Raw genomic sequence first — 12,722 nt, forward strand, 5'->3', positions numbered from 1 at the left:
TGTGTGTGTGTGTGTGTGTGTTGTGTGTGTGTGTGTGTGTGTGTGTGTGTGTGTGTGTGTGTGTGTGTGTGTGTGTGTGTTGTGTGTGCTCGGCAGAGGCCAATACTTGTCAGCTGTGACAAAATCCACGTAGGTAGCCTGTAGTTTGTTTACAGAGCGAACACATGCAGATCAAGGGGCCGATGGTGATGTGCATGCCTGCATGTACACGTGTGTGTGTGTGTGTGTGTGTGTGTGTGTGTGTGTGTGTGTGTGTGTGTGTGTGTGTTCGCGCTGTGGGAAGGTAAACACACCATGCTCCTCTTGGTTAACCTCAGAGCGAACACACACACACACGCACGCACACGCGCACACGCGCACACACACACACACACACACACACACACACACACACACACACACACACACACACACACACACACACACACACACACACACACACACACACACACACACACACACACACACACACACACACACACACACACACACACACACACAGCAACCTGATACTCAATGTCACCCATTTACCTGAACAGGTCCCCACAGCAGATGTAACTGCACACACACACACACACACACCTTATGCTAATAGACCACAGTCACACATCACCAACATGTGAGCAGGACAGGACACTATGTACGAGTTAGCATTGGCTCGGCTCGACTCAGCACGTATAGACACGTCCTAGTGGTGGTCAGAGAAGGGGTTAAAGCTGTGGAGCTGGCTGAGAGTCAACAGCAACGCTGTTCTGGGTTAAGTTTCTTGCCTTGCGCACTGTGCAGCGGATGAGCAAAAAAAAAGAGAGAAGTGAACTTGACGTTCCCGGAAAGCTCCGGAGACCAAAAAACATTTCAAAACACAAACGTTCAAAACATTTCAGTCATTCATTCAGGTTTGCGCTACTGCGCTCGACATTGAATGAGTCAATGTGCATGACGCAATATCATTTCCAGTAACAAAAATATTGTCTAGAACAGTGTTTCTCAACCCTTTTTTAGGCGAGGCACCCTTTCAATTCATGAAAAATTTCAAGGCACCCCAAACCAACAAGTCGTAACATGGCATCGCATCCGACACACAAGATTGGAAAAGTAACACATTTGGAGACGTCACGTCGAAGTTGCAGCTGACTGGGGCGACCTATATTTACTTTATTGTTTGTAAATGGCAGATGAAAGATTCCACTGACTAGCATTAACTTATCAATTTAGACAAATATGTATTATATTACATAAATTATTTATTAGCCACATTTCCACGGCACCCCAGGGTGCCCCGGCACCCCTGTTGAGAAACACTGGTCTAGAATGTGGAGAAGAATGCCAAAGACAAGTCGAAAGAATAAATTGAGTCTGATGTTCTGGACCTGCACATGTAGTGCAATCAAAAGCAGTGCTAGTGATTCACATCACATGTGTGTTATGAGAAGCTGACAGAGGCGGGGGGCAAAGGGGACAGCTGTCCCGGGCCCAGTCAGAAGGGGGTGCCCAGAATTGGGTCCCCATTACATTTGGGAGGGTGAGGGTTACCTGACTCTTGCCCTCTGAGGGAAGGGAACGCCCCCGCGTGCCAGGTGATGTAAATCAGGTTAGAGGGGGGGTGCTTTCAGGTGGCTTTGTCCCAGGCCTGGTCAAGGCAGTCAGCGGCCCCGTATGTGTGCTATGAGATGAGGGACCATCCCCAATGTCTGCAATATAAACACACTTTGGCATCGTCTGCAAGAACATTCCGCCCTACTTCTTATCCATCATCCATAGCTCTATTTTAAGAGCGCACTACTGTCGTTATGGCCTATCCAGAAATTAGTTTCGCTCCTCCAATGACCTTAATAGCAAGAAACACACACACACACACACACACACTGTAGTGTATGTTTCAGTGTGTGGTCGGCATGACCGTCTCTCTTGGGAGAATATTATGTAAAGACAGATTGGTTCACATACCCACGCATACGGTGAGGCTAGGCTTACAATTTGTTATCACAAAAGCGTGCCTGTGTTTTCAGATAAGGCGCTAGGCAAGTACACGCACGCACGCACGCACGCACGCACGCACGCACACACACACACACACACACACGTCCAGAAATGCTCTGCTGTCCTCCATCTACCCACATACTTTACGCAGGTTTCTTTCTTCCAGTGAAATGCAATTTCCTGTCACCTCTTTGGCTCTGTCTGACGCATGCAGGTTTCTCCGTCCTCCTACTGGATTTCATGCAATCGCGCACACACACACACACGCACACACACACACACACACACACACACACACACACACACACACACACACAGGGATTGATTTCCATTACATAAGAGGCTTTCCTGCTGGAAGCCTATGGAACATGTACCGTATAGCATCTGTGTGTTCAAATGTCTGCGCGGGCGCGTGTGTGCATGTGCGCTAGCTAATTTCCGAAGACAAGCTCAGCTGGGGTTCTTTCGTGTCACTGGATATGAGTGGGCACAGATTGCCAACGGGCAGCAGAGCTCAGCCTGCTGACTAACGGAGTGGGGGAGAGGACGGGAGATGACACATCGATACCCTCAGCAATGAGATGATGAAGGAGTGAGTGAAAGACAGAGATAGAGAAAGATAGAGATAGGGAGTGTGAGAGAAAGAAAAAGATAGAGTGTGTGTGTGAGAGCGAGAGAGAGAGAGAGAGAGCGAGAGCGAGAGCCAGAGCCAGAGAGAGAGAGAGAGAGCGCGAGAGAGAGAGAGAGGAGAGAGAAGAGAAAGAGAGAGAAAAGCATGATATTGTGATGCCCTCAGCAATGAGACAGAGAGAGTGAGAGATGGAGAGATAAAATTATGGGGAATGTTCTGAGGAGGAGAAATGGTTTGTGAGTGACTTCTAAATACAACTTGAGGGGCCCATCTGGCGTTATCGGCCTGAAGAACCAAAAGTGAAAACTTCAAACCGCCCAGACAGATAGACAGATCCTAACCAGAGGTGACAGCGGGTATGTTATGCAGTCATGGCAGTGCAATGCCCCAAGTGAGATGTCAAGAGAGCCTGCCAATGACAGCCAGGGTCAAGGTTCAAAGTCCCAGTTTGCTCCAATGACGTGCTGATGTGATGTGCGGCGGGTGGGGGTGGGGGTGGGGTGTTCCCATGGCCGCAGCGCAGCCTTATGACTAATTACACCTGGTCTCCGGGGTGACGGCAGGCAGTGGGACACGGGGAGATAAAGCGGCCCGCAGGTCACTTAATAGGGCAGGGCATCGGTCCGAGGAGGCCTAATAAATTAGATCATGCCCTTCAAACGCCTGGCAAGAGGATCAGCGGCGGGGGAAAGATCACGAGGCATCGCAGCCATTACATGGCACAATGTTATGTGTTCTGGATAGGAATGCACCCACGTTCAGGAACAATGTGTATGTATTTTTCATTTGTGTGCAATTTTACGTGCTGACATGACTGACATAAAACCATTTACAGTATATCACGAAAGTGAATACACCCCTCACAGTTTTGCAGATTTTTGAGTATATCTTTTCATAGGAAAGCATTACAGAAATTTCACTTTGACATAATGATTAGTGACCTTTTAACAACATATTTAACCGCTTAAATTTCTTGTTCACTCAGAAAAAAACAAAATACAGCCAGTAATGTTTGAACATGTACTCACAAAAGTGAGTACACCCCAGATTAAAATCCAGTAGAGAAGGGGCTATGTTGGCTCGAATCGTCTCGAAATGAAAAGGGATGACAAGGGAGGTCATCAGTGTGCGTTTTAACCTTTCTTTGCATTGAACTTTTACATTTTGAGTCTGCATCTGGCTTAAATAGATTGGTGTGAGATTTGAATGCAATCCTATGGAGAATATCATGATCTGCTTCAGTAGTCACAGTGCATGTTGACATGTATGTTTCTTTTAGGTGTATTTCAGATTGCCAATGTTGACAGCATTCATGCATCCCCAAACCATGTCAGTCCCACTACCATGCTTGGCTTATGAGAGGATACACCTTTTTGTAAAACTCACTTGTTTACCACCACACATGCTTGACACCATCTAAAGCAAATTTGTTTATCTTGGTCTCAAGAGAGATGAACAGACCAAGGATATGGATCACTGGAACCATGTCGTGTGATCTGAAGAGACCAAGATAAACAAATTTGCTTTAGATGGTGTCAAGCATGTGTGGTGGTAAACAAGTGAGTTTTACAAAAAAGGTGTATCCTCTCATAAGCCAAGCATGGTAGTGGGACTGACATGGTTTGGGGATGCATGAATGCTGTCAACATTGGCAATCTGAAATACACCTAAAAGAAACATGCATGTCAACATGCACTGTCACTACTGAAGCAGATCATGATATTCTCCATAGGATTGCATTCAAATCTCACACCAATCTATTTAAGCCAGATGCAGACTCAAAATGTAAAAGTTCAATGCAAAGAAAGGTTGAAACGCACACTGATGACCTCCCTTGTCATCCCTTTTCATTTCGTTTCATTTCGAGACGATTCGAGCCAACATAGCCCCTTCTCTACTGGATTTTAATCTGGGGTGTACTCACTTTTGTGAGTACATGTTCAAACATTAATGGCTGTATTTTGTTTTTTTTCTGAGTGAACAAGAAATGTAAGCGGTTAAATATGTTGTTAAAAGGTCACTAATCATTGTGTCAAAGTTACATTTCTGTGATGCTTTCCTATGAAAAGATATACTCAAAAATCTGCAAAACTGTGAGGGGTGTATTCACTTTCGTGATATACTGTAATTCACCACCAGTTTTATAAATTTAAAAAGGTGCTTGATGACAGCGTTTCCTGTTCAGCATCTCACATAAAGACATTTTAAATTAAGATCCAAAGATGGCCGGGTGGCATAGCCACCATTGTTTTAGAAACGAAAATGTACTTGATGACAGCATTTCCAAGAACTGTTAAGCATCTGACATGGGCATTTTTTAAATAAATATCGAAGGATAGCGGGGTGGCATAGTCATAGTAGTGGGCAAGACGCCTCAGGAGGTCTGAATTTTTTTTTTAAACCCTGGCTTTAATTAATCCAGAAACACTCATCGACCTGATAAAAAGTGAAACCTGTTTACATTTGTTCAAGATGGGCCAAACTAGCCTGCCTCCCGCTCTGAGGGTTAACTTAGCCTGCCTGCACCTCCTTGGGTTAACTTTAAGCAGCTTTGCGAGTGAGCAACCTTTATAGAATACCCCACTGGGTCATTAATGCCTGCGTGCTGCTTCCAAACCCCTAAAACATAGTCAGTGGGAGGTAATTCTGGACCGCTAGCACATGATCTCCTCCTGCTGCCAGCAGTGCTCATATCCAGACTGGCTGCCAGTGCTAGCAGGGATGGTGGGGGTGGTGGTGGGGAAAGTTAGGCAGTGAAGTCAGAGTTCATGAAGACGCAGGCCCAGCCAGACAACCGCCCTGTGATCGGGGGCGATGTGACAGAGCACTGTTGGGTAAACAAGTGTGTGTCTGCAGTGCCTGCACTGAGATCAGTGGACTAGTGTTGTACTGTGGAGCTCATATACAGACAAAACAGATACAGATACACAAACAGAGACACAGACTTTGCACCATCCCATTCACTCGTTTAGCAACTCAAGACATGCACAGCTAAGGATTAGGCATGATCGCCATCTCTATCTAGATTCCAGGTCTACTACTGTCAAAGTCTCTAGCAGCTAGGGTATTAGGAAGTGCTGTGTCCACCAAATACATGGGGGGGTGCCTTCTAACATTTCACATCAACATAATCTGCTTCCCCCAAAGACAAGATTAGACTGATCAGAGATCAGTGGATCATCTATGGATCTATGCATCATGGATTTCTCTAGGAGAAGAACTACTACACTAGCTAACGTTTGCCATACCTCCAGTGGTGAGCTCAAACAGACCGGTATTAAAGAGAGACAGGTCTGAGGCATGCAAGAAAATGTGATTAAATATAACAAAAAAAGTAGAAAGGAATCAGTGCACTGAAATAATTACAAACATTCAACATGCAGTCACACAAAATTTGATCAACAAAATCAACAGACACCATACACTGCCATGCCCATCCTAGGCAGGCAGGCAGACAGACTGTAGACAGACACAACAATGTTTTTTTTTCTGGTTGTGCTCTAGGCTCTCTGCTGCAGTGCAAAAGTTGGCTGGGATTCTGCTGAGGACAGCTTAGGATAGTGGGAGGGGGGCACTATGGGGATATTTAGGGTGTTGGTGGAGAAATAGAAGGAGAAGGAGGAGGAGGAGGTGGAGGAGGTGGGGAAGAAGGTGGTGGTGGTGAACGAGGAAAGTCCAGATTCCCGACTCCCGACTCCTGCGTGCCGTGTTACCAAGAGGAACAGGACGGTACGAGAAGAGCGTCTGGACATCTGCGACGCCAATACAACCAGAACATGCAAGTCCGAGAGACGCCGCCATAGGTGCATGCCAGCACAACATGTCTCACAGAACAGATCCCGAGAGGGCATGCTCACAATAATCATGCCATCAGTTACGACACAAAGTGTCTGGCAAAATAAATAAATATTCCTCTCTGCTGGTAGCTAGCTTTTTCACAAGCTGACTAATCTTTGCAGGGATATACTGCAATCAACACTTTTTTTGTTGTCTAATAATGTGGTTCCAGGTGACAACGCCAGGACTCCTAGGGCTCAAACAGTGTCAAGGAAAGTGACTCAAAAATGTCCACATGTAGGTTGAGAATACGAGAGTAAGCAATTATTTAATCCGAGCTCAGATGTCGGTCTGAGAGACACGGCATGGCCTAAGTTTAACCATCATTGCCAACAGTGTAACTGAAATGAATGCCTTTAACCACAAAACAACAGAAAAAAATACATTCAATAGGTCAAGTAGTCAAGTAAAATGCATTTGTTTAGCCTACACATGCTTGTGACTGGTTTTTAAATCTACAACTCTGTGGTTCTTGCGAATTAAGCAAGAGATCATAGGCTCCATGAACTGACAAATGCAATCTAATCTCCACTGGTGTAAAGCGTGCACACAGCAGAGTTCACGTAAGAGCAAGCTTGCTACACAACGCACACGGCACAAGTGATCAATGCATAGTCTGTTCAATATTATTTGCCTTTGCTGAACAGTCTAAAAAACAGACTTCTTTTTAAAACATGACCTCTTAACGTCATTAGTTAGCTTAGTTAATTTGTTTGTGTGCGCGCAAGAAGGCCTATGTTCTCCCTCTCTCTCTGTGTGTGTGTGAGTGTGTGTGTGTGAGTGTGTGTGTGTGTGTGTGTGTGTGTGTGTGTGTGTAACCACCCGCTGCCGTAGGAGACTAAACGAATGAGCACGGAAAAACAAGGCGGTGTTGAATCTAACTGATGGGAATTGCTAAATTGAATGAAGTGAACGGGAAACCTCCATCATAAGTGAATGAGGCTGCTCAAGATGGGCCGCCAGTGCGCTACGCCCCGACGAGAGCGAAGAAAAACAACACAGCTGCCATCTGGCTACTAGCGTGTCTCGAGACAAATCCAAGTACCGGAGTGTGGCCCGTGTGTGTGCAAGCCCTCATCGATGTTGCGTAAGAGTGGTGTGACCGCGAGGAGGGACTGAACTGCCCCTGTTCCTTGAGAAAGATGCAATCCTTTGTCGCTCCTCTTCAGCAGATTATACACAGGGGAATTCCCCTGCTTCACCACCCGGCTGACAACATCCCCAACCACACACACACACACACACACACACACACACGCGCGTGCGCACGCACACACACACACACGTGCGCGCGCGCACACAAACACGCACACACAAACACGCTCACACGGCTTCTGGTACATAACATCTGATGGCAGCGAGTGCCATTTGGAGCTCCAATCGAACTAAGCTAAGCCAAAGCCAAAAGTGACAGCAGCATGGCCTGTGGCACAGCTAGGAGATTCACAGATGTGAAGAGCAGGCAAATGTTAGAGAAATACGCGCACACACACACACACACACACTCCTGGCCTGTTCTTTGCCATGCATTGCTTCCAGGTGTCACGTCTGATTGCATTGAGTGCCATTGGAGCTCAGGTAAAGCCAGGAGTTCCACTGACATGCCCTGCAGCACAGCTGGGGGCTTCAGAGATGTGAAGAGCAGGCAAATACAAAACAAGTTTACCAATGCACATTAACATACAAAAGCGCACGCACGCACGCGCGCACACACACACACACACACACACACACACACACACACACACACACACACACACACACACACACACACACACACACACACACACACACACACACACACACACACACACACACACACACACACACACACACACACACACACACACACACACACACACACACACACACACACCAGAGGTGAGGCCCTGTGGCGGGCCCTGTGTGTACTCATGCTGTCTGAAATGGATGGTCATGATGATGCTGTTGCAGCTGCTACACACTGCATAACGCAGAGATGCAGAAGCTCTCAACCGTGCACACAGACACACACTGGGCTCGGTTGGTGACATCTACTGTGAAATACTTTAGAAAAGAAATGTAATATAATGTCATGTAACACAAGCACACACGCACGCTCACGCAAGTGCTCACGCACGCACGCATACATCATTTGGGGAAAAATGCAATAGCTACGTACAATGAAAATGCAATTGGAAGAACAAAGAAAGCGAGAGAACACAGGGGCTAGCCAATCAGATGGGTGGAAGGCTGACTGAAATGACTGAATGAGCCAATGAGAGAGAGAGAGAAAGAGAGACCTCCCAAGCAAAGTCATGTGATCGCACACACTGCTACCTGAGCGAGTGATGGTGCTGACGGAAAACTACACAATCAAAGCAGGCAACGCGCACACACACACACGCACACACACACGCACACACACACACGCACGCGCACACACACACACACGCACGCACGCACGCACGCACGCACACGCGCACGCGCACGCGCACGCGCGAAAGAAGAGGATCTACCACATGCATGCCTACACACATAGGAGAGCAATGATGTCCAAACCAGTGACAAACGTGCTGTGAAAGGACTACTCGTGCAATGAATGACCGTAATGGAGCAGCATGCACACAAAAAAAAACCAAAACCATGATGCTTCATGACCACATCATGTACCATCTCTGACCGTGACCAACTGCCGTTGATGCACATCAGCAGATGTTGGGATGAAGAAGAGAGAATGGCAAGACGCGTACAGCACATTACACAATGGGTAAAACACTAACCACCTGATCCCTGCCAACCCAGCGAAAACTACCCCTCTGCCATGAGGAAAGGATCTTCTCAGTATGCCCTTCCCCACACTCAGAACATGTGGTAGGGCTAAGCAAGCTCTCCAGCCAACAGTAGCAATGGACAGCTGAAGAAACAGGGTTTAGCCAGTGACGTTCAACTGAGCTTCGGAAGCTACAATGCAGGATTACTGTATTTGCCTAACCGAGTTAGACCCACATCGACAGCAAATTAATTTCACTGCCACTTCCTCAACTTGATTTGAGGCGTCTAGCACAGCTAGGTAACAGGGAGATATTAAAAGCTAAGAAAAAATAATTGATTTGGAGCGAAATACATGCAATTTGGTCAGAGTTTCCCTTTAATGAGTAGAATGTTGTGTACAAAGAGATCGGTAAATACAGATTGAAAAACCCTGTCCAATGCAGCATTCGTTGGGCATCACACACTATGTGGTCTTGGTTTTTAGTTGTAATTAAGAATTTTTGGCCAGGTAATCGAGTTCATCAGCGATATAACCAAATTGTAGTACTAAGCACTGCTAAATAACGTTGTGAACATGTGGCACTCCTGGACTGTATCTTCCGAAGCACTGCCCATCCCTGCATTTTACCCACTGCAGAAAAACAAAAAAGCACTTGTGCGTCCAGCAAAACAACAACACGATGAAGGCAAACGTGCATACAAGCTACGAGCAACGAGCGAAAATGAAAGATGAAGATGAGGATGGTGATGATGACGACGGGAAAAAAAAGTGTGAAGGGAGGGGGTGTGTGGAACAGAGTGGTGAGTCACCAACCGCCCGCCATTGAATAAATAATATAAAACCACTGTGAAGGGTGCCCCCGACCCCCTTCCGTTCCGCGCAGAGTGGCAGCTGCTCACCAAGCTTGTCGGACGAGGTGATAATATCGGTGGGCACGCACGAGTCGAGATCGGCATCCATGATCCCGAGCGGGTCCAACTGGGCAACGTGGTGCCCACGAATCTGCAAGGAGGACGGGAGGGAGGAGGAGGAGGAGGAGGAGTACAAGGAGGAGGAGGTGGGAGGCCAGGGGGGGACGAATGTAATTGAAGAAACGGATGAAGAAAAAAAAAAAAACAGGGAGGAAAGAAGAAAAATCGGGAAATGAAGAACATTTTGAGGGAAGGAATTCAGGAACATGTAAAAAAAAAAGAAAAATAAAGGGGAGAAGTGAAAATAGGGATGGACGTTGATCATCAAGATCAGGAGTTGGAATGGTGGGAGAATGGGAAGATGAAAGAGAAAGTTGAGACAAAAACAAAAAAAAACAAAAACATACCAGAACAGAACAAGAGAAAACAGAGGACACAGAAAAGACAGAATAGAGAGACCAGAGAGAGAGAAAAAGCACACAGAGGAGGGTGGGGAGGGAAGAAGCAACATTAACACACACTGCAGCATTGGCAATACAGTACACACAAACACACACACACAGCTCTGAGGAGCGACTCTCACCGACTTGCTGCAAGTCAATAGTAACGGCGGCATCCTCAAAATTGACACAATTGATGCCCAATGGGTCGAGCTTGGCAATGGAATGACCCCTCACCTGCGAAAAAGGCCACACCTCAAACTCTACACACACTGACATTATGGCAACACATACCTAGCTACACCATTTCCCAAGGTCGCGGAGTGATTGGATACTCTGCAGAGTTTACCAAAGAGTATCCAATCACTGCCAAAGAGTATCCAATCACTGGGCATGACTACGAAGGTTGACACTTCGAAGGGCACACACTAGACATTGGGAAACGGTGCTATTGAACTTCTAGTAGTTGCTTCTTTACATTCAAAACACTTGACGACTTTTATTTATATATTTTTACAGTTCTATTTGCTTTGCATGTCTGCGTTTTTGAGGTCTGTTGTCATTACCGCTACATTATTGCTTTACCACTTTTAGTTACTGTATAACCACAAGTCATCCCATCTTAAATCATGGTTATGATCAGGGCCAGGAGCGGACAAACTGTATTGAGAAAGTAAAAGTCCTACCTACCAGATATTCCTCATGCCCGCGTGTTAGCACACAGGTGGTTTTACTAATTACCTCACCAATCTGCCTGAAGGGGTGTGCGGTAAGATTAGGATCAGCGGGTTCATTAATTTGGCTAGAGCAAATATGTGGTAGGGCTTTTTTACTTTCTGAACCTGCTATATCCACCCCTGTTTATGATGGTTGCAACCTCTGTTGTGTTGTGCCTTCAGGTGAACTTGCAAAGCCAGAGGAAGGTATAGGTCACATGCAAGGTCAAATTCCACTAATGCTTGGAAAACCAAGCGCATCCCATGACGTTTGAGGATCCTGTCCAGCCTGACCAACCCTACCTGACCAGTCAGTGCTAAACTGCTGACCCTGTAATTATGGAGGGGTCATCACAGTGCAAGAATGCCATCTCTGAAAATTGTGTAAACATGTTTACAGTAAAGAGTGAACCATTATTACGATCCACAAAAAGAGACATTTTTTAGATGTTTCAGGAAACCTCAAAAACAAAGTGTGGTGATTTTGTGCACAACTGGGCAGCAGACCCATGTTAAGACGGTCAAAAATGTACAAGGTGGTTGAAAGGTCAAACTGTCAAAACTCTGTTTTGTAAACAAATACTTCAAACAGCAGGTTGTTGCGGGCCAGGTTGTTACTGTTTCAAAGGCAAAATGGAGGCGTTCTTATTCGTTATAAGATGACAATGATTTGTAGACTGTGGTCACATTAGTTCAAGGACACAGTGTTCACAGGATGTCATGCTGGCACTTAAAAGAACAATCCTGTGTTTTCTTCTCAGTGTAAACACTAATCACAGCTCTCATGAGTTATTATGCTTTTCATTGACAAATACCTTTAGTGATTTTTTTTCTCATGAGTTATGCTTGTAACTATAGCTACAGTTGCTTGTGTAGACGCACCATTAGAACAGGGACTGCTGTCGCATGGCTGCGCATCAACACCATGTTTGAAATGCATACAAAAACTGAATATGTGTATGTGTGTGTGTATGTGTGTGTGTGGGTGTGTGTGTGTGTAAACATGGTCACTAGCACAATAGCCGTGCTGTGTTTGAGTGTGGGTCATGTGTTCAGCTGTGCTGTGCTGACTGACAAAAGGTGTGACTTGGAGGAAAAAGAGGATGTGGGAGGTGGACCTAGAACAATGAGACCGCCAGAGAGAGAGAGAGAGAGAGAGAGAGAGAGAGAGAGAGAGAGAGAGAGAGAGAGAGAGAGAGAGAGAGAGAGAGAGAGAGAGAGAGAGAGAGAGAGAGAGAGAGAGAGAGAGAGCGAGAGAGAGAGAGAGAGAGAAAGCGAGAGAGAGAGAAAGAGAAAGAGAAAGAGAAAGAGAAAGAGAAAGAGAGAGAGAGAGAGAGAGAGAGAGAGAGAGAGAGAGAGAGAGAGAGAGAGAGAGAGAGAGAGAGAAAGAGAAAGAGAGAAAGAGAAAGAGGAAGAGATGGAGGAAGCAAGAGAGGGTGGGTGGAAAATAGG

General features: G+C 46.1%; 1 protein-coding gene across 2 annotated transcripts in view; it reads right to left on the reverse strand.

The window, feature by feature from the left end:
• ogdhb (oxoglutarate dehydrogenase b) overlaps positions 1-12,722 on the reverse strand; it is a 45,859-nt gene that overhangs the window by 23,534 nt on the left and 9,603 nt on the right. Inside the window, exon 4 of one of the 2 annotated variants that reach the window (XM_063209940.1) lies at positions 10,103-10,205. In XM_063209940.1, the coding sequence (XP_063066010.1) occupies positions 10,103-10,205 (103 nt within the window). Of the gene's footprint in view, positions 1-10,102; positions 10,206-10,697; positions 10,792-12,722 lie in introns of both variants that reach the window. The other variant, XM_063209941.1, reaches the window with a different exon arrangement.

Source organism: Engraulis encrasicolus, chromosome 11, assembly GCF_034702125.1.
Source record: "Engraulis encrasicolus isolate BLACKSEA-1 chromosome 11, IST_EnEncr_1.0, whole genome shotgun sequence".
Lineage (NCBI taxonomy): Eukaryota > Metazoa > Chordata > Actinopteri > Clupeiformes > Engraulidae > Engraulis > Engraulis encrasicolus.